Consider the following 25,799-nt stretch of genomic DNA (forward strand, 5'->3'; position numbering starts at 1 on the left):
AGGTGATCTTCCAGCCAGGAAGGGATGTTGAGCATGGATGAAGGAGGTGGTAACATCCTTCCCCGCCCCCACCCTAACTTGCCAGATAAAGGAAAATTCTGGAATTCATGAAGGCGGTGAGGCAGAGTTGGGGAAGGGAGGTTGGGAGGCAGAACGATCCAGAGTGCAGTCCGGTCCTGGACTCAGAAGGCCACGGCTTTGAACCTGTTCCTGTGAGCCTCACGTGTATTCGTCCTGCTGCAGGCTGCCATTGTGGGTGAGGGTCCATCTTTCTGGGCCCCTAGCATGGGTCAGCCTGCCTCCCCTGGTCTGGAGGGACTGGTTTTTCCAGCTGGTGGAGGGGTCGGTGAGGAGTTGGCAGGGGCAGAGGGTTTTATGTAAATGCCCAGGGAGTGCTCTGGGAACCGGGAGGCTGGTTTTCTCTAAGACACGCAGGGACTGGCAGCTCCCAATTAGCCAGGCCGGGTGACGTCAGTGCTGCTTTCCTGGGTGGCTGCGCCCACTCCAGTTGGCCTTGGCAGAGGTTCCTGGCCATTACCTTCTCCCTTGGGTGGGAAGGGTGCCAAGGGGGCCGCCATCCAGGATAGATGCCAGGTCCCCCTCCCAGCATTTTCCCCAACCTGGGGCCTGAACCACGTTTGGGGACCCAGCCCTGGAAAGTGCCATGAAAAACCAACCACACACTCTACAGCAAGACTTTAATGGGGCTGATATTTGAACCCTCCCCCCAAACCTGAGAGGCTGGGGAGAACTCAGTATGTTGGGCCGGTCCCAGAGACTGTTGCCATGACAACCGCTGGTAGGCTTTGCTGCCCAGGCGGCTCTAACCCTGAGTTTCAATAAATAGAGGACAAAGGGGTCTGGTCGCCCACCAAGCTGGGGAGACAAAGACCTGGAATGCCAGACAGAGCACATTGTCATGTCTGTGACCTCACACGCGTACGCGGTCAAGTGTACACACCTCGGATCATGTGCACATACACAATCCCCCCTTGCCAAACATCCTCACATGATACACCATCTTTACACATACACACACATGTACATACACACACTTTCCTCAGACACACAGGACTGAGCTCACATACCTCTTCCTTGCACACACACATGAGGTTAGATATACATGTGCCTTTCAACGTTTGGCTTGGAGCCTGGTGTCCCCTCCCAGCTCACAGGAGTAGGAACGAGGTGGGTCTTTCTGGCTTGGGCCAGATTATCCCTTGGACTAGGGGCTAGATGTTGTGACGTTTGCCTGGCTGACCCCGCAGAGGCCTGTGGTGTTGGACTGGGCCCAGGAGGGGAAGTTGTGCAGGTCGAACATGGGGATGCTCCAGCTGTTGATGGCCAGCGTGATGACCAGAACCCCGATGACGTTGAGCATGAATCCCGCTCGGGCCTGGGGTGAGGAGAGCCAATCTGAATGCGTGGGTGCTGAGCAGGGCCAGCACCTAGCCCTTAGGTATTCACAGGTGCTCAGAGATCTCTCACTAGCAAAACTCTCCCTGGGAAGTCCTCCTTTGAGTCTAACCTGCAGCACAAGGCGATGTCCCTACCACGACTTTACTCCCGGTGCTAACAGGGGGAAGGGGAGCTCCCAGGGCCCTGGGTCTTATTCTGAGTCCATCTCCCGTGGGTGGGTGCCTGGCCTCGCAGTGCCTTCCCTGCATTCCTCACCCCTCCTCTCCCTCTCAGTGGCCAAGGGCTGCAGGGCCTGAAGGCCCTCAAGTGGGGATCACGCCCCACCCTCCCCCCATCACCTTCCCCAGTGGGGTCCACCGTCAACTCCGAGGACCTCAGTGGCTTTAAGCTACCCTGTGGCCCACCAAGATGGAAAGACAGAGCGGCTCGTGCCGAGGCATTCGAGACCCCTGCCACTCACCATGTCTGTCACTCTGAGGCCTCCGAATGAGAAGGCGATGGCGTTGGGCGGGGTGGCCACGGGCAGCATGAAGGCCAGGGAACTGGCAAGGGTGCAGGGGAGCATGACATAGAGAGGGTGGATGCAGATGGCCTGCGACTGGAGGGGGAGACCGTGGGCAGAGATGGTCTCAGCCCCCCTCCCAGAGGGGAAGGCGTGACCCCCAGTTCTCCTTCCCTCTCTGAGGGACAACCCCCACCCCCCACCCCAATACCCACTCTGGCCATGAGCCCACCACTTCTGCCAGAGGGCACTGGGTGACCTGAGAAGGGCCCCTTGACCTCTCTGGAGGGGATAAGTGTGCGGCCCTGCCCAGTGGGGTGTGGGAAGGGGAGGGACTCATAAAACGGATCTCAAAGGGGCTCAGAGTGCCGTCATCAAAGGCTGCGGGAACGCGCCTGGGGAAGCAGGGGCTAGGGACGCTCCGGGAAGCAATTTCACGCCATCACCTCAGGAACGACCAGAACCGGAGCTGGGCCAGGGCTGTGGGGTGGGGCCACCAGTGAGCCCCAGCAGGATACTCCAGGGGTGACGTCACCAGGGATGGAGTGAGTCAGGGGCCAGAGGGCCTTGGGGCCCAAGGTTACTGAAGAGCCTGGGGAAGGGTGGAGGCTGGGGGTCCTTTCTTGGAAGTGAGAGGAGAGGCGGTCACTCTGACCCTGGCTGGGCTGGGCAGCAGGGCTCCCTGGAGGAGGTGAGTCTGCCGGGCCAAGCTCACCATGGAGGCCAGGATGGGCAGGAAGAGTGTGGTGGTGGCCACGTTGCTGGTGCACTCAGTGAAGATGGCAATCAGGAGGCAGATGATAAAGGCGATGGCAGCAGGCGGCACACTCTCCAGTGGGGTCAGCTTATCCCCCAGCCACTTCGACAGGCCCGATTCCTGCGGGCAGAGGAGGGCGGTGGGTGAGAGGCTGGGCTGCTTGAGGCCCCAGAGTCCCCGGCTGAGGCTCTGGGGAGGGTCCTGCTCTTGCCCGCACCTCTCTAGAGTCTTCAGAGTCAAGGGCAGCTTGAGAGGGAACGAAGAGACCCAGCTGAAACCAAAGTCTCCCTCTCCTGCTTTTTTAAAAAATCAATTAATTAATTAATTAATTTTAGGTTGTGCTGGGTCTTTGTTGCTGCACGGACTTTTCTCTAGTTGCGGCAAGGAGTGCTACTCTCTAGTTGTGATGTGCAGGCTTCTCATTGCTGGTAGCTTCTCTTGTTGCGGAGCATGGGCTCTAGGGCACTTGGGCTTCAGTAGTTGCGATTCCCGGGCTCTAAAGCACAGACTCAGTAGTTGTGGCACATGGGCTTAGTTGTTCCATGACATGTGGGATCTTCCCGGAGCAGGGATCGAACCCTTGTCTCCTGCATTGGCAGGTGGATTCTTTACCACTGAGCCACCAGAGAAGCCCCCTTTCTTCCTCTTGAAGGACAGTTGGATGTGGGGAGAAAGAGATGGGTAGCAAAGAGAAGGGGTCAAAGGGCTTTCTTGGGAAACGTGGGACTTGGTGGGAGAAAAGACCTTTGACCCCACTGACTCCTGTTCTCCTGACCTCTCTTCTGGGGGGTCCCTGGCCAACTTTAGCCCCCTCCCTGCCCCCACCAGCCCAGCAGGTTGGGAAAGAAGGGACCTTGCTCCTGGCGAGGAGGGACGGGGGAAAGGCTCTGGTAGAAGCTGGGAACAGGTCGGAAGGGGGATGGGGGCAGTCCACAGGGTCAGAAGGGTTCCTGTAATGCCACACTGTAAATCCCAGGGAGTTGGGACTTTATTTTATATACCATCACCCACTTAGCACCCAACACCCATCACAGAGCTTGGCACAGTCAGTGACTGCTTGATGGTTGAACTCAGCAATCCCTGACCCAGGGAAGCTCCTGTCTATGAAGTGAATGAGCTTAGACAGAATCCCGTGGCCTAGGGGTGCAGGTTCATGATTCCCCTCTTGGATGGAGGCTCTGCAGAATGAGGACCCGGTCCCCAGAGCCTGGCTGGGTATGATCATGGCGCCCCCTGGTGGCTTCAGCCAACAAACTGCATCAACCCAGTGCCTTCCCTCTAGTCCCTGGTGTTAGAGCTGCGGCATTCTCTGTCCGGCAGGGGGTGAGGGAAGGGCCTGGGTGGTCCTGAGTACAGTCCCTACTCACCAGAAAAATCCTGCCTTCTCTTTGGCTTTGAGAACCCGACTGGGGAGAGGTCCCTCTGGCCTGAGTTTTCTCCCCCTCCCTTAGTGCTCTTACCTGTCTCTCCAGTTGCTGCAAAGACTCTGCCCACCAGGGGGCTCCCACGTGGGGGGTCAGGGCTGCCCGGTGTGCGAGAGAAGCAGGGCCCCTCTTTCTCTGTCACAGGGTCTCCCACCAACGGGGCTGGGAAGGGGGTGGGGTCTCTCACCTCACTGCCCTTGGCCAGGGCAAAGCCACCACCCAGAAGGATCACGATATTCCAAGGCATTTTCTTTTTTACTATATCCCAGGTGAGGAGGGCAGGAGGGGCCTTCAGCTTCCCTGGGTTTCCTACTCCCCAAGCAGAAGAGGGTGGGTCACCGGGAGCCAACAGGCTTTCCCTCCCCTCCCCTCCCCCTGGGGACTCTCCAAGCAGTCTTGATCAGAGCTTAATGCATGGGCGAGAGGGACCCTCAGTTCTGCCACATCTTGGCTTTGTCCCTGAGTCCCTGTGCCCTTGGCAAGTCAGCCCAGCTTCTCTGGGCTTTGTCTACTCCTGCCGAGAATGGTGGGAGGGAGGCTGAGTGCCAGAAGGCAGGGTCTGCCCAGAGGCCCTTCCCTGCCCCAGGCCAGGTGCTTACCTGGTTTCTGAGTCAGCCCTGGGATCTTGGAGGGCATGATGAACATAATTACAGCGATTAAGATGGCTACTGTCCCATCGGATGTCATGCTGTGGGTGGGGCAGGGAGGGCAGGCTTAGAGGCTCAGGGCTACTCAGGGTCACGAGGGGGAGGGGGGCTGGAGAGGAACCCCTCCCCTAGACGTGCCAACTTCCCTCTTGTTCTGAGTTGGGGGCCCTGCTTCCTTCCCTCCTCCCAGAAGTATTTCTCCTCCCCACAATCCTTACCTCTTCCCATTCTCGTCGGAAAAAGCCAGGTTACCCCAGCCCGTGAAAAAGCCTGGCTCCCGAGTGAACCAGAGCACCACCAACAAGACAAAGAGGAGGGTGACAGCCTTTTCCGCGAAGTTCATGGGGCCCAGCAGCTTGTGCTCTCTCCGGATGACTTCGAAAGCTGCTCGCTCCTGATCTCTGCTCTGGTCCCCCAAGCCAAAGTTCTTCCGGAAGCTGCAGGTGGGGGTGGGGACAGCTTGTGAGGGCCCCCACTCCGGGCAGGGGAGCAAGGGGCTCTGAGTGCCTGAGGTTTTGTTTCTTTTTGATTGTTGTTTTGGCCTCGCCAAGCTGCTTGAGGGATCTTAGTTCCCTGACCAGGGATTGAACCTGGGCCACAGCAGTGAAAAGCTCAAGTCTCAACCACTGGACCACCAGGGAACTCCCAGGAGTGCCTGTGTCTTAAAGGCTGAGACATGCAGAGGCCTCCTTAGGGTTACTACACTAAGACCTTGATGCCCTCAACGTTCTGGAAGAAAAGCAGAAGACTCTGGCTTGTAAACTCTGCTCATAAAGAAGGCTGAGCACCAAAGAACTGATGCTTTCTAACTGTGGTGTTGAAGAAGACTCTTGAGAGTCTCTTGGCCTGCAAGATCAAACCAGTCCGTCCTAAAGGAAATCAGCCCTAAATATTCATTGTGAGGACTGATGCTGAAGCTGAAGCTCCAATACTTTGGCTACCTGATGCCAAGAGCTGACTCATTGGAAAAGACCCTGATGCTGGGAAAGATTGAAGGCAGGAGGAGAAGGGGACGACAGAGGATGCGATGGTTGGATGGCATCACCGACTCAATGGACATGAGTGCAAGCTCTGGGAGATGGCGACAGACAGGGAAGCCTGGTGTGCTGCAGTCCATGGGGTTGCAAAGAGTCAGACACGACCGAGTGACTGAACAAACAACTGCTTTTTCAGGGCTCTTATTTAGCAGAGGGGCTGGCGGGTGGGGTTTCCCTGTACTCGGCCCTGCTCCATCGGTCTCACTGACCCCTCCACGCTTCCAGGAGTTTTCTTGTGCTGAGCTTTCTCTTGCTCCGAGTGAGAAGGCCCCAGAAGCCTGGAACCCGTGCTTCCTTCTGGCCCTGACTCATCACTCCTCTCCTCCAATAACCTTTGAGGAAATCCTCCCCTCCCTCTCCTACCGCTTCTGGGCACCCTCTGCCAGCGCGAGCCCCACCCGCACTGTCCAGAGAAGCACAGGGGTCTGCAGCCTGTTCCACGTGTGCTGGTTTAACTCACGTTGATGTTTAACTCTTCGCTTGGGCAAATCTCAACTCCCCTGCTGGACTGTGAGTTCCTTGAGGGCAAAAATCACGTTTCACACATTTTTTAAAATCCTTTATGGTGCTTGGCATTGCACTGGTCTCTTTGACTAACACTTTGCTTTGTATCAGCCCCAACCTCAACCCAACTTCCCTGCACCTGCCCAAGCCATGTTATAGCAACGATGCTTTAAAACTTTCCGTGACTCCCCCTGCCTGGGTAGGAAGGACAAATAACAACTTATATCACAGTAACACTCATGCCACCACTCCTAGGCTGAACTCCTAGCAGACATCATGAATCAATCACAGACTTGATTCCTACTGAGCCTCAGAAAGGTCTCACATGATTTTCAACTTGGAGCTCTAGTGACAAGGGCTGGAAGTCAGAATAAAACCTCTCTACTACTCTTGGCCTCAAGAGCAAGGCGGCACATAAGATTCACCCATAATCTCTCCCTGCTGCCTTCTCCAAATTTGTATCCCAATACTCCTTTTTTAAAAAATAATTACCTTTTTTCTTTTGCAACTAAATGCTTTTTATTTTGTGGTTTAAAAAAAATATTTTTTGGCTGCAACTGGTCTTGGTTGCAGCATGCGGGCTCCTCTCTGGTTGTGGTGGGCAGGCTGCCCAGCAGCATGTGGGACCTCAGTTCCCTGACCAGGGACGGAACCTGCATCCCCTACATTGGAAGGCAGATTCTTAACCGCTGGACCACCAGGGAAGCCCGCTTATACTCCTTTTTTGCTCTTTACGTTTCAACCACACAGAACTGGAGTTTCCCCAAACCCAGCATGTTCTTTCTTGCCTCTTTGTACAAGCTATTCCTGCTGCTGAATGCCTTTACTTCATCTTCTACCTGGCTGACTTCTAACTCAGCAAGATTCAGTTCAGGTGTCATCTCTGCCAGGGGCCTTCTGGAATCTCCACTCACCTAGGCTTCCGTCTGTCCGTGCTCCTACCTTGTCATCACCCATGAGATGGTGAGCTCCCAGGACAAGGACCGTGCCTAACGCTTGTAGTGTTTTCAGGACCAGGCACGTAGTAGGAGCACAAGCGTCAGCACTTCTGTAACTGACCAAGCTCATAGCGTGCACTCCTTCAGCACCCGCGAGAGGACTGTGGATCATTATGGAATGGGACCTGGCCTGGGCACCAGGAGATCTGGTTTTCAATCCCAGCACTGACATGTCTAGCTATGGACCGTGCCTCGAACCTCAGTTTGCCTATCTAATAGATGGGATAATACTCTCCAACCTTTCCCTCCAATGGGGGATCAAGGGCACAGAAGGGCCTTGGTGGGGAGAGGTTTGCTCACTGAGATGGTGATTATGTCCTTTCCCGAAAGGCTACCTGGGTATGCAACTGGGTGCTCCCAAAGGGTAAGGGCAGGCACCTGGGCGTCTCTTCCCCTTTCTGCCACTTACTCGAATCCTAAGAAGAGGATCTGTAGCCACACCCAGGAAAGCAGCAGTAAGATGATCATGGCAGGGAAGGCAAAGCCGAACCAGGAGGCGAAGTTCACCACGTTGCCATTTTGGGGGAAGATCCTGAAGGGGAATAAGGGCTGCTGTGTGGCATTGCCCGGTGGCCGGCCAGCTCCCTTTGTCCCCCAGTCAGAATGCAGACCCTCTCCCCCTCAATCACTCACGAGTTGACCTGGCCTTGCAGCACCAGGTTGGGGGTGGTGCCGGTCAGGGTGGCGATGCCCCCGATGCTGGCCGAGTAGCACACACACAGGCTCAGGCCCTGGCTGAAGCGGAGCTGCTCCTTGTTCTGCTGTGTCTTGGACTCCGAAGGAGTCGGTGGAGCAGGGTGATCCTGCTTGTTGTCTGGGAACAAGGGAGAGGTGGGGTCGGGAGTGGGTGCAGGGCCAGATTCGGGGAGCATGGCAGGGGCTCCATGGCCTCTGGGGCGCCTTTTCGCTTAGCAGCCCAGACCCGGGCTGGGGGGAGGGTGGAAGCTGCCCCCAGGTCTGGAAGGGCGGGCACTCCCTGGGGTCTCAGGATGGAGTGACCCTCGGATACCACTGGGCCCAACCCCTCTCTTGGGAGAGGGGAAACTGAGGCACAGAGAAGGGAAGAAGATTATCCAAATTGCACAGGAAGAATTGAGCCCGGACCCCTGATGGCCCACCCAGGCTCCTGCTCTCGGCTTGCCAGGGTCACCTAGCATCTCCGTTTCCCCAGGACTGAGGGAATTCCCAGCCTGTGGGACTTTTCATTTCAAAACCAGGAAAAATCTCAGCCCACCAGGACAAGCTGGTCACTGAACTTCTTGCTTCCCTCATCCGTCCCAAAAGATGCCAAAATATGGATTTCCCTGACGGTCCAGTGGTGAAGACTGTCTTCCAATGCAGGGGGAGCACAGCATCGATCCCCAGTCAGAAAACTAAGGTCCCACATGCCGTGGGGGTGTGGCCAAAAGTTAAAAAAAAATTCGGTGCTCAAATGACTCCTCCTATCATGAAGGTCATCTCAGACCCTCCCCAAGAGGGGTTTGGGGCAGGGCCTGGCCTCACCTTTCTCATCAAGCTTGGTCTCTTCCTTCTGTTCCTGGAGTTCAAAGGCGGGGTTGTTCCTGCCCTCCTCAACATCCCTGTCTGTGGGCATCTTGTGAAGCTGCTCCAGAACGGCATGGGCGATGGGCACCATCATGGCGGTGGTGGCCGTGTTGCTGATCCACATGGACAAGAAGGCCGTAACCAACATGAAGCCCAGGATCAGCCTAGTGATGGACAGACCCACACACCGGTGTTCCAGCATTTCTGCAGGGACTGGCGGCCCAGATCGCCAGCACCTCAGGCCCTCCCGTCTTGGTCTGTGGGGACTCACAGGGCGGGCCGCACCCCGATGATGAGGAGCACGCGGAGGGCAATGCGTTTGTGCAGATTCCAGTTCTCCACGGCGAGGGCCACCATCATCCCCCCAATGAATAGGATGTTGGTATCTTTCAGGTACTCAAGGCTGACCTGGCAGGTGGGGACAGGGCTTACAGGGTGCCGACACTGATATTTCTGCCAACAGAGAGAGGTTGGTTCCCTGGGCTCTTGGACCCAAATGGAAATGGTCTTTGGATCCCCCATTGTTGAATATTAAGCAGTTTCCTCTCTTTCTGATTAACCTGGTCTCCTGTCAGCAATGACTGAGAGGTCGTCTAGCCTGAATCCTTCCATGCTTCAAACCACTGACTAGAAGAATTTAATGCTGTTTCAGAAGCTAACGTCATGGTTCTCTGTGGTCCCTGAGTCAGCATCATCACCGACCTGGAACTTGCTAGAAGTGAAATGCTTAGATCCTGCCTCAGATCTATGAAATCAGAAACTCTGGGGTGGTGCCCAGCAACATCTTTGTCTAACTGGCCCTGCAGGTGATTGTGGTGCATGGTCAAGTTTCAGAACCACCGAACTAGAAGGAGACAGGATCTTTGGCTGGCTATCAAGTACCCTTTCCCTCCCTAGTCTAGGCCTAATTGCTTCCACTTTGAATTAACTCTTGACACCAACTGTGCCCCTGGCATTTCTAGAATGCCTTCCTCCTGGTCTTCTAGCTGACTCCTCCCTCAGTGCTCCCCGACCTGCCAGGCAGAGGCAGGGACTGGTCTTCCACGTGCTCTACCTCTGATGAGGCTTCTTCCATCATCACCATCCTAGGGCAGACCCCTCCATCCTTGGGAGCACGTCCTCCTGTGAATGGGGAAGCTTACCGTGGAAGCAGTCATTATGCCCATCATGGGGAACATGATGACGGGGAGGAAGGCAGTGACGGCCAGTGGTAGCGCTTCGGTGCACCAGAAGAGCGCCATGAGGATGATGGTGTAGGCGCAATAGGCTTCCTGCAGGCAGGAGGGGAACAGCACGCTATTGGAAGGGGCAGGCCTGTATCTCAAAATCACATCACCTCCTGTCCCCAGAGGAAACAGACTCTTTGTAATAGTGCGGGGAGACCCTGTAAAACTCATAGCCCTTGATTCCCAAACCCAAGGTCTCATTTAAAAATGGAAATAGGGACCTCCCTGGCAGTCCAGTGGTTAAGAATTTGTGCTTCCACTGCAGGGGGTGCAGATTCAATCCCTAGTTAGGGAACTAAGGTCCTTCGTGCCGTGCAGTGTGGCCAAAAAAAAGTAAAAATGGAAATAGAAAACAAAGCAAAACACTCACCACCTTGTATTTAGCCTTGGGGAGTCTAGACATTATAATCTAGCTGTTGGATATAATCCTATCCCCTTGGGGATTGCAGGGGGGCTTGAATGAGGATTCTTAGATAAGATGGGGGGCTCATCTCAATGAAACCAGGGCCTGGGAATTGTGGAGCACTGCCTGGAGCTCTGACCCTCCCTCCTTTATTAAGAGTCTGTAAGAATACATCTATTTGTATGATGATTAAATAGTAATTGTTCCTTCTGCTAGCAGGTGAGTTTCATGAGAACAGAGTCAGTTTTGCAGCATCTGGATCCTCGGAGCTCAGGACCCAGGAGGCTTCAGAGCAAACCTTTTCTGAATGATTCACTAATCATTGAAAAGTTTTGGGAATGACATGAGTCTCCTTCCAAGTGATTCTGGCATGACCACTGCATTGCACAACTCCAGGAGGTGTTATTCACATTTCTAGAATATGTGAGGGACTTCCCTGGTGGTCCATTAGCTAAGACTCCAAGTTCCCAATGCAGGGGGCCCAGGTGCTATCCCTGGTCGAGGAACTAGATTCCACATGCCAGAACCCAGAGTTCACATACTGCAACTTAGAGTTCACATGCCACAACTGAAAGATTGGCACATGACAATAAAGATCCCGAACATGACAATGAAATTCCCCCGGGCTGCAACTAAGACCCAGGGCAGCCAAAAGAGTAAATAAACATTAAAAAAAAAGAAGAATATCTGAAAAGCTCCACCATCTCTGTGTTGTATGGAGAATTGTGGAGTAAACCCTGAGTCATGGCTTTGTGAGTCTTGGGGTACCAGAGGCCCCCCTTTCCCTCAGGAAGCTCCCAAAGCTAGGAAGCCCTGACCTCAGGCCTTGGAGAGGACCTAGAGCAGGAAGTCGGCCAACTGAAGACGTCAGGGGCCCACCCGCCTTGTCGGGGCCTCTCCGCAGGCCAGGGGAGGGAGGGCAGGCAGGGGAATCATTAGCCAGAAGGAAGCCTCCAGGAGCGGTACTTGGAGCCAAGCCTCCTCAGGGGCACCCACTCACTCTTTGTTTGCCAAAGGAAGGGGCTGCCTGCTCGGACAAAGGGGCTGGGGGGCCCCCCTCTCTTACCTGTCTCAACTGCCCGGCCCCTCTTGCCTTCTTCACCTGGTATGGGCTGGGCTCCCTGCTTATACCTCAGGCCCTTAGTACCCTGAGGTTGGAAGGAAGGTCTCAGGGAGAGGAAGCTGCTGTTTACTGAGTAACTTTTAGGAGCTGGATGTTTTCAAGTTTGTAGTTAGAGCCACTTTTGAACTGTGGTGTTGGAAAAGACTCTTGAGAGCCCCTTGGACTGCAAGCAGATCAAATCAGTCTATCCTAAAGGAAATCAGTCCTCAATATTCATTGGAGGGACTGATGCTGAGGCTGAAGGAAGCTCCAATACTTTGGCCACCTGATGTGAAGAACTGACTCATTGGAAAAGACCTTGATGCTGGAAAAGATAGAAGGCAGGAGGAGAAGGGGACAACAGAGGATGAGATGGTTGGATGGCATCACCGACTCAATGGACATGAGTCTGAGCAAGCTCCAGAAGATAGTGAAGGAGAGGGAAGCCTGGCGTGCTGCAGTCCATGGAGCTGCAAAGAGTCAGACACGACTGAGCGACTAAACAAGTTATAGCCACGGGTGGGTGTGGTGGTCTCATGTTATAGATGACCTCCAGGGGGTATGTGTCTTGCTCACGGTCACAGAACCAGGGAGTGGCAGAGCCGGGTGGGAACCCAGGCAAGGTATCCAAGATGGCACAATTCCCAGGGCACTCCCCATGGAGTCGTATCAATGGCAGGCCGGGGGGTGGTGCGGTGCGTAGCCTGCACAGCCAAGCATCTCTGATGCCAGGCTCACTTTCTCTCCATGAAACATCCACCGCCTTTCTTCCCTGTACGTGAACTCATTGGCACAATGGGTGGGGATGCCTTGATCCTTGAGCAGAGACTTAACACCTCTTCCTCCCCCAGCAGGAGGTAGATTCTGCTGAAATGGCTGTTTCTTCAACCATTTTCTCAGTTACGGTGATGTCATGGCCTGTTACCCATCCTCCCCCGCAGGCTACAGGCAGGCCAGCTCCTCTGGACCCTAGTGTGGCACTCCCCCCCCTAGAATTCTCAGGCCAGGGATGAGGAGGGGAGCTGGGGTGGATGATTCCGCTGATTCAAGAAGATAGCTTTGCAAAAAACAACGGCACAGGTATCGCTGAGGTTGGCTCCTTGGACATGGCGCTCTCCACCCTTCAGGTGGTTCCTAATTATATTTAGTTGCTCTGTGATTTAGAAATGACTATTGTTCTCATTTCACAGATGAAGAAATAAAGGTGCCAATAAATTAAATATTTCAAAGTCACACAAATCAGTGAAGAATCCAGACTGTCTGGTTCTTGAGCCCCAGGGTTTTGCCTTCTACTTTGAGCTTGCCCCCTTACAGGTAGGGGGTGTCCTTCAGTCTCAAGCTCGCTGTGGCTAGTAGGGTGAATGGACATGAGTTAGAGCTCAGGATCCAAACAGAACCATTTTCGCTGGGGCCTGCCACTTCCCGTTGCCTGGCTCTGGGCAACTTCCTTCAATTCCAGGTCCCCATTTGCACCCTCCAAAGGGAGCTGTGAGTACCAGTGTGTCGAATCCATGGCCTCTGTACTCCTTTACAACTTTCCTGCATCCCTCTTCGTATCTGTCTGTCTCTGGGTCAAAATCAAAATTAGAGTTCCATTTGGAAGTCTTCCCTGGTCCTGGTGGCTCTGGACCTGTGTTCCCATCCCACCCCCTCGGGCAGTCAGTCCAGCTTTAGCATAACCCACTGACCTGCTCTTCCTGGTTCATGGGGCTCTTAACTTGGGCATGGAATGCCAAGGATCCATGAAGCTGGGTGGGAAAACTAGTTCATCTTTTAGCTAACATCTAACTAAGGTTATGAACACAGGCAACAAAACTGGATAGCTGGCTTCTTTTTTGGCCGTACCTCTAGGCTTGAAGGATCTTAGTTCTCCCACCAGGGATCGAACCAGGGCCCACAGTAGTGAAAGTGCACTGAGTCTTAACTTCTGGACAGCCAGGGAATTCTCCAAACCATACAACTGTTGACGGTACCAACAGCGATTTTGTCAAGGATATTTGATTGTGGTTGTCAGTTGTTAGGGACCTGCAGAGATCAGTGGTTGCAATGATCTCAAAATGCATCTCAAAATATTGTTTACATCCATCTCTATTTTGAAATTATGGTAGTAGTTATATCAACACTGGATCTTATTTAATGCTTTAATAAGGAAGCACTTATATTTCTGAACTGCAATTAATTTTTTTTTATACTTTTATACCGTGTTCCAAAATGGTTGGTTTCCTTCTCCATCCCATACATTTTATTTTGTGCATTTCAAAGCAATAGTCTGAGAAAGGCCCAGAGTCTTCACCAGACAGTCAGTGACATTCATGGCTCAGAAATGAGAACAGAACCCAGGGGATCCTTTCTTTTTGGTCCCTCAATGTGTCTGATTCCAAGGAATGCATTCCCCCGCTATAGAAGTGGGAGGTCGGGGGACTTCCCTGATGGTCCAATGGTTGAGAATCCGCCTCCCAAAGCAGGGGACGTGGGTTCCATCCCTGGTTGGGGAACTAAGATCTCACATGCTGTAGGGCAACTAATCTCACACACCGCAACTACGGAACCCACGTGCTCTAGATCCGTGCTCCAAAACTAGAGAACACCTGCATGCCACAACAAAGACCCAGTGCAGTAAGAAGAAAAAAAAGTGCGCAATTAGGAATCAGACTTGGCCTCCTAGGCCACCTGATACCCTCTGCCTTGCTGCCATCTCTATACATCTTGGGCTGACCAAGCTCAGATGGTGGCCTATGGCATGAGACCCAACTGTCTTACTCCTCAACCTGTTGCACTGCTCAACTCCATAGGCTTCAGGTAAATTTTCCCTTATTTTTACACCCTAAGTCCCCCTACCTCTTCTGCATAGCACTCATTACAATCCGTACTTAAACATTTGCTTTCACAAATTTCTTATGATGAATATCCATCTTTGCCATCAAACTATACTCTCTGGGGAGCAGGGTCTGGATCTGTTTGTGCTCACACCAGCAGGGTGCCTAGCACCTCTATGGAGTTAACACTGGATGAATGAGTGGATGAATATCAGGCACTGGGGCACAGACACGATTCAGGCCTGGCTCCAGCCCTCAGGGAGTCTGACTGCCCTGTGTGGGCTGGTTCACAGTCATGGCGGATTGCCTACCTGGCAAAACCAACAGCGAGCAGATAAGATAAACATTCAGATGGTTTCCAAACCCCAAGGCTGGCACCTTGCTTCTTTTGTGATAGGAAACAAAAGTCAGAGGTTGGAAAACCTGAGTGCCCAGGCCCAGCTTTATGGCTGCATGTCCTTGGGCAAGCTATTTAACATCTCTCAGCTTTGGTTTTTTTTTTAATAAGAAATATTGAACATTTCCAACTGTATACACTTTGCTCTCTTTTGTGAAGTGTCCTTATCTACAAATAGAAATAAGAGAAACACCCACTTTGCCGAGTTATCATGAGGATGTAGGATTTGACTATGTAGGTTTCAGCTGTAAAGAACTGTGGATGACAATGAGCAGGTGGCCTGGGTTAAACTTGGCAGAGAAACGTGCTCCTGGGCTGCTGGGGAACCAGGGTGGATGCATGAGGTATAAATAAAGATGGTGCCAGGGAATCTAGGGCAGACTCTGGACCCTGGGTGTGGGCAGGGTGGGGACCTGCGGGCATCATGGCCTTTACCCGTTACTGGCACAGAGCAGCCTGGGGCAAAAATGTCCACAATCTCAAAGATGTTACATCTTATTCCTCTTGGTGATTGAAGGTTAACCCCAGGGCAGGCTAATCCCACTGCTCCTCTGCCCCTGGCAAGTGGGAATGCTGCGGGCAGGGAGAGCTACTGGGTCTAGGGAGTGAGGCAAGGTCCTGAGTGGCATCCAGCACCATTGCAAAGGGGAGACCAAAGAGTGGGGTCCCAGAGAAGGGGCTCCTTTTCTGAGCCTCCTTCCGTCTGGGTTGAGGAAGGCTTCCAGAGAGAGCAAATTGAGTGGGTGCTGAGGGATGAATAGGAGTTTGGTGGGTGGGGGAAAAAGTGTCAGCATGAAGGAGTAAGCATAGAGGGACAGAATGAGGCACAAAAGATCCAACACATTCTTGTGGAGGAAGGGATGGAATGCTCAGGAAAAGTCTCATTTGCCCTGAGTGGAATCTAGGACTTTATCTGGAAGACAAAGGTGAAAAGGGGAGATCCTTGGAGGACTGTAAACAGAGAGAGTGACGTGGTCAGGTTGGTGTGTCTATTAAAAGACTGCATGGAGGCTGCATATGTGATTTTTTAAAAAGTCTGTAAGTATTTGTATACATATAGGAAAATCTCTGATTCGAGAATTCTTACCCTGTTTTTGTACCAGGATCCCCTTGGCAGCCTGATGAAGCCTTCCAGCTCCTTCTTAGAATAATGTTTTTAAATGCATTAAATAAAATGCACAGGATCACAAAGGAAACCACTTATATTGAAATACAGTTATTAAAATATGAAAAATGGGCAAGATAGTGACATAATGTGACTCTTAACTAGTAAGCTCTTCATTGGCAAGTGGCTTCTGTAATTTCAAAGTCATGATGAACGTGAATAGTATGTCAAAGTCCTGGCAATAGCTCTCATACGATTTGAAAATATCTGTGATTCCTACAGGTGGCAAAGTCAAAAATATCTTTCATCCTATGGTGGCTTGTTGTCTATATTCATCACAGAAGAAAATGCTTCATTCTTTCGTGCTGTTGGACTTTGTACAATGTGCATGTATCACCTAATTAAATAAATCAATCGCCTCAAGATAAAAACAGGGGGCTTATACCTGCAACAGTGTGGCAGATGGATTGCAGACATGGAAGCTGGGAGTTGACAGGTGGCCAGGCTGGGCTGTCCAGTGGGGAGATGACAGGGGCTCAGAGAAGGTCATGGCAGTGTATATGGACAGAGAGGATAGACTCCAGAGGTATTAGGAGGTGGAAGGCAGAGGGTGATGGCTGCTGGGTTAGGTGGGAGGAAAAAACTCTAGGTGCCTTTCCTGAGTGTCTAGATGCATGGTGACCCTGAGGAGAGGAGCCATGTGGCAGGACTTGGGGAAGGAGGTACAGGGTGGTGTGTGTGTGTGTGTGTGTGTGTGTGTGTGTTATATTCCAGGAATGATAGGCCTATCCAAATACTTCTGAGAGACTAAACATAAGAGGCAACAATGGCCAGTCCTTAGGCAAACATAGGTCCTTCAGTCTCTGCAGCCGCAGTCCTGTAGCCAAACCACAATCTCCCTAGCAACTGGCCCCCACAAGGCAGGATTTGCTCAATGACTTGCCAGTCTCTTTAATTTTGCAGCCCATCCCCCACCCCCACCACTTGCTACCACCACTTCCAACTCAGGACCAATCAGTGAAAGCCAAATGTGCTCTCCAAACAATCAGAGAGAAAGCCCTGCTTCCAGTTAGCCTTCCTGCAATGTCCCCGTGACAGCACCCTCCAGTCAGGGCACCCCTGAAGCCTTACCTCTCTCCACTCTAAAGCATCCCCACCCCTTGCCTTTGAGGCTCTGCCAAAAGCAGGCAATGAAGTCTGACTCCCTTCCTCTCCTCCGCCTGATCTCATTTGGCTGATCTTAGTTTACTTCCGTGCCTTCGTGTGAATGCATTTGTTGCATCATCTTTTGCTTCAAGAGGCCAAAGGGAAGAACGATGGGTCCGGGTGTCAGAGACAACAAAAGTGGGGTGAAGAGTCCTGACATCAGAGTTTGGGCCAGGGCCAGACCCGCTTGTGTCCACTCAAGAGCAAACCAGCAGGTGGGAGATGAAGAGAAGCGAAGCGTTCCCACACTCCTCCGTGCATCTGATCCCACAACAGCCCTGGGCAGTGATGTTGGATTCCCAACAGCAGGAAACTGTTCTGCTAAAGCCTCTCTGGTTTTCCCATGCTTGACCTTCATCTAGCAGGTGCTGGAAGTGTGGACACAATTTGGTAATCTGGGGACCAAGTTTGAATTGGGGAACCTTCTATCTCTTCCCTAGGAATTGCCCTGGCTTTGGAGGCTGGCTCCTACTCTCACGACCTTCAGAGGTCACAAACCTGACTCCACGCAGCCCAGTGCTGGTCACGGACCACACTTCACTGCCCTAGGGGACATGCCTTGCCTTCCTGTTTCACTGGTGGGAACACCAAGATCTTCATGAATAGAAGAAGTCATCTATGGGCATATGGGTATCCACACGGTGCCTGAAACACTGTTGTGTTTCCTTGTTGTTGCTTGGTCACTAAGCTGTGCCCGACTCTTTGTGACACCACGGACTGTAAGCTCGCCAGGCTCCTCTGTCCATGGGATTCTCCAGGCAAGAATACTGGAGTGGGTTGCCATTTCCTTCTCCAGGGGATCTTCCTGACCCAGGGATCAAACCCACATTTCCTGCTTGGCAGGTGGATTCTTTATCTCTGAGCCACCTAGGGAGTCCCATTGTGTTTCCTAGGGGTCTGGAATTCAGACAAGGGGCAGAAGGTACAGGAAATCATTGTTTACCGAGCCCTGGGTGCCAGGTAGTCTACCCACACAGGTCATCTCGTTTAGTTGGGACAGCGGCGGCCTCTTAGAGGTGAGAGGCTTGGAGAGGCTTGATAAAGTCCCGTGGCTGCTCATGCTACCAAGTGGATTTTGACCCACATCTATCTGGCTCCAAAAACCCCTGATTTGTTCCTGGACTCTGCCATCTCAACCAAGATCCAGGAAGTCTCAAAATATAGAGGCAGGCCCCAGAACCGAGGTCCAAATTCTTTGTAGTTTTCAGGCCCACCGTACTGGTCCATCTTTGGGGTTCAGGCATAGCTGGCAGTAAGGGTATTTTGGGCTTCCCCAGTGGCTCAGCGGTAAAGAATCCACCTTGCAATGCAGGAGCCTCAGGAAATGTGAATCCTTTGGAGGAGGGCATGGTAACCCACTCCAGTATTCTAGCCTGGAGAATCCCACAGACAGAGGAGCCTGGCGGGCAAAAGTTCATAGGGTCACAAAGAGTTGGATGTGACTGAAGCGACTTAGTACCCGTGCAAGGGTATTTTAGTCACACAGAATTTAAAGTGCACATGCATGCACATACCTACTAGTCTTATATCCTAAGAGTAAGAAATCCTAAAAACAAACAAACAAAAAACCAAAAAGGACTTCTCTGATAGTCCAGGGGTTAAGACTCCATGCTTTCACTTCAGAGGGTGCAGGTTCCATTCCTGGTTCTGGAAGTTCCACATGCTGAGCAGTGCGGCCCAAAACAACAACAACAACAACAACAAAAATAAGCAAACAAACAAAACTGCAGAGCAAGAAATCCTGCCCTCTATTCTTACTGTAAATACAGTCTGGATTTCAGCTATGCTCTGTCCTGGCAAACACAGTACCACAGGGAGACAGTTTTCACGAGTGGTTCTGCTGGGTCCTGGGAGATATTTGCATTTTCAACTCTAACTTGGTTGGATGGCATCATTGATTTAATGGACATGAGTCTGAGCAAACTCCAGGAGATAGTGAAGGACAGGGAATCCTGGCATGCTGCAGTCCATGGGGTTGCAAAATGTTAGACACAGCTGAGGGACTGAATACCAACCACTCTAACTTACTGCCTTTTTGACCTCTGAGCAAGTATTTATCCCTCCTGACCCTCAGCATAAAATCCTCACTCCTTCCCTGGACCTTGCAGGGCTGACCTTGGCTGATCTCTCCCCACTTCTCTAAGGTCATCTGCTCACTCGGGTCTCCATGCCATGGTGCTGGCCTTATTTCCTTGCCAAGCTTGCCCCTGGCCTTGGGCCTTTGCACTGTGGGTTCTACCTAGACAGCTCTTGGCCCAGAGCTGGGCTTGGCTGGCTCTTACTCGCCAGTCAGGTCCTAAGGTAAATGTCAGCACCCCAGTAGGCTTTCTCTGATCACCCTGTCTACACTAGCTCCTCCCCAAGACATAGTCACAGCCTGCTTTATGCTTTTCTTTGTGTGGACAATGAAAAGTATGTGCTTTTCGTGTGTCTTTCCACCCCACCCTTACCCCCAGGATCACAAGTTCCCTGAATCTTACCTTCCACCCCACTGCACCTAAACAGTAACTGTCACGTGATACTTTTCCAGATGAGTGAATGAATAGAGGTAAGGTTTCTGGCACATCATTCTTAGGTATCTGGTTGCGGGGTAGGGGGAGCACTGAAAAGACCTCAGACCCCACGGTCCCCCAACCACTAGGAACCCCCCGGCCAGTGGGTGATGGGAAGTTCTAGGATTCTGTTGTTAATTCCTCAAACACACTATTTCCAGACGGCACGCCTTTGCTCCTAGCATTCTTGTCACCCGGCCTGCCCTCCACTAATGCTTCTCACTGTCCCAACTCAGATTCTCCCTTACCTCAGTTGGAAGGATTTTCTCCCTTCTCTGAGCTCCTATGAGCTTCTGGCTATAGTCTGTGTGGCAGGAACACATGGTCCTCTAGACTGAAAGCAACTTGAAGACAGAACATCTATATTCCTTTTCAGTAACCCCTAGCACAGAGCAAGCACTCCACAGACAGCCTAGACTGAATGACAGTGGAAGGATTGATTGATGGCTGGATAGACATGAGGGTAGACAGCTCAAGAGGTGACTCAACAGGGGACCACCCTGCATCCCTAGACAGCATTGACCAAGGCCAGATTCCAGTCCAGACTTTGCCTTTTTCTAGCTGGCACTTGAGGTAAATTCCTTTACCACTCGGGATTTACATGTCTGTAAAATGGAGATGGAAGTAGTAACCTCATAGTAACTCAGAGATTATTGTGAGAAATAAGTGGGTTAGTGCTTTGAAGTGCTTGGCATAATGACCAGCACATAAAAAATACTCAAGAAATGTCAACAAGTATTATATGGACACAGGTATGAGCTGAGTTTTTTCTGGGCCTCCTCCTATCCACTTTAGGGGCCAGGGGTGTGGAGGTAAGCTTGGAATTCACTGCAGAGAGCAGGGACTCAGCAAGAATTGAGGACAGGGCCATCTCTACCCACATTCATTTGTTTACTCAGTGATTTGACAAGTATTTGTTGAGCACCTACTATGTGCCAGGTACCGGGGATTCTGCATGGAAAAAGGCAAAGTCCCTGCCTTCATGGAGCTTACATTCTAAAGTAGGGGATCACACACACACACACACACAAAGTAAATTAGGGGCTCAGAGAATAAATAAGAAATAAAGGAATACATCATTTCAGAGAGAACAGACTTGTGTTTGCTAAGGGGGAGGTGGGGGTGGGGGAGAAATGGATTGAGAGTTTGGGATTAGCAGATGCGAAAACTATTATATAGAGAATGGATAAACAACAAGGTCCCACTAAAATAGCACAGGCAACTATATTCAATATCCTGTGATAAATAAAAATGGAAAAGAATATGAAAAAAAATACATATGTACAACTGAATGACTTTGTTGTACAGCAGAAATTAACACAATATTGTAAATCAACTATTGTTGTTGCTTAGTTGCTAAGTCATATCCACCTCTTTTGTGACCCTCTGGGCTTTAGCCCGCCAGGCTCCTCTGTCCACGGGATTTCCCAGGCAAGAATACTGGAGTGGGGTGCCATTTCTTTCTCCAGGGGATCTTCCTGACCCAGGGTTGAACCTGTGTCTCCTGCTTGGCAGGCAGATTCTTTACCACTGAGCCACTTGAGAAGCCCCAAATCAAATATGCTTCAATTAAAAAAAAAAGAATGGTCTGGGGATGGGTAGGGATGGGAGAGAAACGGTGGTGGCCTGGACCAGAGTGGAGGCAGTGGAAAGTGATTCCATTCAGTGTATTTTGGGGAAATTGAGTCAACAGGACCTGCTGGTGCTTGTGGAAGTGAAGGAAAGAGAGGCACCAGGAATGGCTCTGAGGTGGATGGTTGAGCCTTCTCTTGATACATAAGATCAAAAGGAGCTGAGAGAGATGAGGGATCAGGATTGTGTTTTGAGTATGCCAAAGGCACTCTGCATAAAAAGGAAGGATTCATCCGGGGGAGGTGTCCTGTGTTAGTTGGGTAATGCAAGTTTGGAATTAGGAGCTGGAGTTACCGATTGAGGAATTATCAGTGTAGAGGTGCTTTTTTTTTTTTTTTTTTTTAGAGGTGCTTTTAAGGCAGGAGAAAACAGAAGATCCCCTAGGGCAGGAGTGATGATAGAGAGAAGGGGCAGGAAAAGTAGTCACGGGAAGAGGAAACCCAGGAGAAGCCAAAAGAAGACAGTGCAGCGAAGAGGAGGGGACCGGCTGTGACAGATGCTGCTGAGTGGTTGAGGAAGGTGAGTGGGCACCAAGGGTCCTGTGACCGGGATGCTGACGGGGACATGATGAGGGCCCTCTAGGTAGGTAGAGTCTCGGGAGCAGAGCTTTCTGAGGAGAGAGCGGCAGTGTAGATAGTCTCTGAGGCTTCTGGTTGTAAGAAAGAGCAGAGAAAGTGGGCATGTGTTCAGGGACTGTAGGATTGAAGGAGACTTTGTTTTTTAATGAGACTGGTATTAAAGCTTGTTTGTATGCTGATGGGAGAGATCAGGAAAAGAGGGAAAAGTTGATGATGCAGGAGATGAGAGGATAATTACAGGAGCAAAGTCCTTGAGAGGGACTGGTAGCTAGGGCCCCACTGGAGGGGCCGGCCTCACAGTTAGGACCTGGGGCAGTTCATCTGAGTCAGGACAGGGGAGGCAACATCTGTAGGCAGGAAGCAGGTGATAGGCGATAGGCGACGGGTGGGGTACAGCCCAGGGAAGACAGGGCCTCCTGACACATCCCACCCCCACCAGGAAGACTGGCTTCTCATACTGACTCGGGCTTTTCTGTGTGACGGTGGGCAGGTTACCAAATCTTTCTGGGCTGTACTTTCCTGGGGAGTAACATGGGAATCACGGTTCCTGTCCATACTTCCTTCTGGGGTTAATACACTTGGTTAACTCAGCCTGTTTGGAAGCCAATCTAATGGGTCCTTAGCATAGAGATGCCACTGGCTTTGGCCTGAGATGAGGGTCATCTTAAAGGTCAGCGGGGCCTTGTCACTGACCAGGAGCCGTGCTACTACCTCCCTGGTTACTTATCCTTTTGGAATACCTTGAATAAAAAGCCTGCCTCAGTTTCCCTCTCTGAGCAATTGGCTCAGTGGGCAGCTGGCGGGTGGCGGGGGAGTGGGTGTGGGATGGGGCTAAGTTCAGAGCCAGGATCAGTCTTAGCGTTCCGGAGGCAGACAGCACAGGCTTTATAGCCAGGCCACACCCCCAGCTCTGCCACTGTCTATGTGACTTGCCAGAGACAGATTTCCTGTGAAGCTTGGATTTCAAGGCCACCTCCTGGACTCTACCCTTCCCAAAGTTCTGTATTAGTTTTAGATTCATAATTTTGTCTTCTTTTACTTACTAGATGGTCCCCAAAGTGTGTAATATCTGAGCTCCAGATAACAGGATCTGCCCTGGGATTTTGGATGACCACTTTCCCCATCTGTAAAATGGGAGTCAGAACCTGCTTCGTAAGACAGGGGAGAGGGTTACTGGGTGTGTGGTACAGGGCATGCAGTGGGGGACTCCAATAAATGAAAGCCCAAGTTATGACTCCTGCTGCTTGCGTGGGGTGGGCAGGAAGCGGTAACATTTCCCCCTCCATTCAAAGTGTGCATCTGTAGCGCCCACTGGCAGGATTGGCGTGTACGATTAATTAATTTCCTCCTCTGCAGGAAACTTAGCTCTTGGGATCACGGGTGAGCACCTTCGCTTTCTGTTTGTACTCTTAAAAATGCAAACACTGCCTGAGGCCAGTTTTCTTCTAATCCTCTTCTTTCACTCTCCAGCTGCTAGACCAGCTCATACTCTCCTGATCAACCCCATCTGCTTCTACCTGCACCTCCTTTACGGAGCTGGTTTTCTGCCTTCTAAGGCAATAGATGTCAAGTGGACCTAAGCAATTCACATTGAGCTCCCACTACTGGATACCCAGCAAAAGCCGCTTTTGATCTCTTAACCCCTAAGACTCAGGAGGACCAGGAGATGATAGCCTCACATCCAGGCTAACAGGGATGAGTGGGCTTTGCTGGTCCTAAAGATGCCCCACCCCGGGGCAGATGGTCCCTCCCCTGCTCTCTTGGAGCTTCCCTATGCCCAGAATCCCAAGTCCTTACCTTGGTTGGGACGAGGATGGGCAGAGGCAGCAGGAAAATGGGTAGGAAGAATACGATCAGGTAGAAGCGATAGGCCCACAGGCCCTGCCAGCAGGTGGCCATGGTGCGGGCCCACGAGGGCTGCCTGGTCACCCTCTGGATTCAGGGAACTGCAGGACGGACGGTGGAGCAGGTAGGCGGCTGGGCAGGCTTATATAAAGCCGCTGGAGTGTTAACCATTGACCCACCCCGGCAATCAGTGTTTTTGGAGTCCGGGAGGTGAGAGTAAGGAGGAGGGACCTGCAGGAAGTATAAAGATCAGGAAGACTTTGCAAAGAAAGGGAGGAGGGCAAGATCAGGGAATAAAAAGGTTTCAGGTTCTTTCAAGAAGTTAAGCCCAGAGTTAACTCTTTCTGTGCGTGGAGGCTGTGAAGGGCTATAGCCAGAGGAGCTGGAGAGGGGAAGTCCCTGGGAAGCCCCACAGCCAGCATCCACAGGGCAAGACCCAGAACACCTTCCCCAGCTCCTCTCTCCACCTACTCCTGCAAAACGGAGTTCTCTGAGCTGTTTATATGGGGCCCTGGGTGGGGTGGCCCTTCCTCCAGAGACACCCTGCCCTCTGGGGTTTCCAGTCTAGGACTGAGGAAGGGCTAGAGTAAGCCCTTCTCCTTCCAGGTATCCAGGAGACTGTCAGAGCCCCTGGACTGACCATCTCGTGTTCACTGTGTGCTGTTGAAGAATGACTTAATTTTGAACAGCTACTGGCTTGTTGACATATTGCCTTATCGTAGGTATATAGTGCAGGCTTCCCAGGTGGTGCTAGTGGTAAAGAACTCGCCTGCCAAGGCAGAAGAAGCAAGAGACTCAGTTTGATCCCTGGGTTGGGAAGAGCCCCTGGAGGAGGATCCCACTCCAGTATTCTGGCCTGAAGAATCCAGTGGACAGAGGAGCCTGGTGGGCTACAGTCCATAGTGTTGCAAAGAGTCGGACACGTCTGAAGTGACTTAGCAGGTAGTCATGCATGCACAGGTATACCTCAAAGGTTCACTTTCGTAGGTTCTTCCTGGCCTCCCATCCCCACCCCAAACTCCCGTGGAACACCCTCAAATTTTTTTCATGTTTTGGAAACACATTTAACCTCTCCATTTATCCAGCATCCATCCACCAAGCACATATTTGGCCCTGATTCTATTTTCAGCCCTGTACTCAATGTTAAGGACGCAGAGAGATTGAAAATGCTGCTGGTAGGGACCTTGCTGGTGGTCCAGTGGCTAAGACTCTGTGTCTATAGGGGGCTCTGGTTCAATCCCTGGTCAAGGAATTTGATCCCACAAGCTGCAACTAAGAGTTTTCATGCCACAAGTAAAGATCCTGCATGGAGCTTCCCTGGTGGTCCAGTGCAGGGCAGGGGATCCCTGGTCCAGGAAGATCCCTCATGCTTTGGAGAAGCTAAGCCCGGGTGCCACACTGTGGAGCCAGCGTTCTAGAACCTGCAAGCCACAACTACTGAGGCCGCATGCCTAGAGCCCATGCTCTGCAACAAAGACACCTCCACAGTGAGCAGCCTGTGCACCTTAATGAAGACTAACCCCTGCTCGCCACAACTAGAGAAAGCCCACGTGCAGCAATGAAGACCCACCACAGTCAAAATAAATAAATAAATAAATAACATCTTAAAAATTAAAAAAAAAAAAACAAAACTTAAAAACAAAACAAAAGATCCCGAGTGCCACAATGAAGACTGAAAATCCCCCGTGCCACACTAAGATCTCTGGTGCAGCCAAATAAATATTTTTTCAAATGCTGCTGGTAATAGTAATAGTTTACTTTTGTAAATAGTAGCATTTCTTCAGCATTTAGTACAAGCTGTTAGTTTCCTGTTTCATGTCCTCTGTACAACCTCACCATGAATTGCATTTTACAGATGGGGCAACTGAGGCCCCAGGACACAGAGCCAGGCAGAATGCAAACATGCTTTAGGAGCACCCTGGGGAGATCCAAACCAGTAAGGCATCTCCAGGTAAAAGGAAACAGTAGGAGTACTGAACCAAGGCTCTGGAGAAGGTGACGCCTCAGTGACAGACTTGAAGGTGGAGTCTCCGAGGTGACAGAGGAATGACCATACTCAGCATCAAGAGGGAGCCCAGGCCTGGAGAACAGAGTGTGTGGATAC

At 51.6% G+C, this 25,799-nt stretch overlaps 1 protein-coding gene across 2 annotated transcripts; it reads right to left on the reverse strand.

Annotated features, from left to right (window-relative positions):
- Positions 1-681: 681 nt before the first annotated feature.
- On the reverse strand, positions 682-23,810 carry SLC13A2 (solute carrier family 13 member 2). 2 transcript variants are annotated; one of them, XM_043479874.1, is made up of 12 exons: positions 23,648-23,810; positions 9,976-10,104; positions 9,105-9,241; positions 8,792-8,997; positions 7,922-8,102; positions 7,698-7,820; positions 4,968-5,186; positions 4,702-4,790; positions 4,290-4,411; positions 2,637-2,798; positions 1,880-1,961; positions 682-1,396 (listed from the first exon to the last, which is right to left on the reverse strand). In XM_043479874.1, exons 1-12 carry the CDS (start codon positions 23,747-23,749, stop codon positions 1,233-1,235), a joined length of 1,716 nt encoding a protein of 571 aa, XP_043335809.1. In that variant the 5' UTR covers positions 23,750-23,810; the 3' UTR covers positions 682-1,232. The 2 variants fall into 2 exon arrangements, with proteins under 2 accessions (XP_043335809.1, XP_043335800.1); XM_043479865.1 differs by having other exon boundaries at positions 1,880-2,017.
- Positions 23,811-25,799: the final 1,989 nt, after the last annotated feature.

Source organism: Cervus canadensis, chromosome 1 (genome assembly GCF_019320065.1).
Source record: "Cervus canadensis isolate Bull #8, Minnesota chromosome 1, ASM1932006v1, whole genome shotgun sequence".
NCBI lineage: Eukaryota > Metazoa > Chordata > Mammalia > Artiodactyla > Cervidae > Cervus > Cervus canadensis.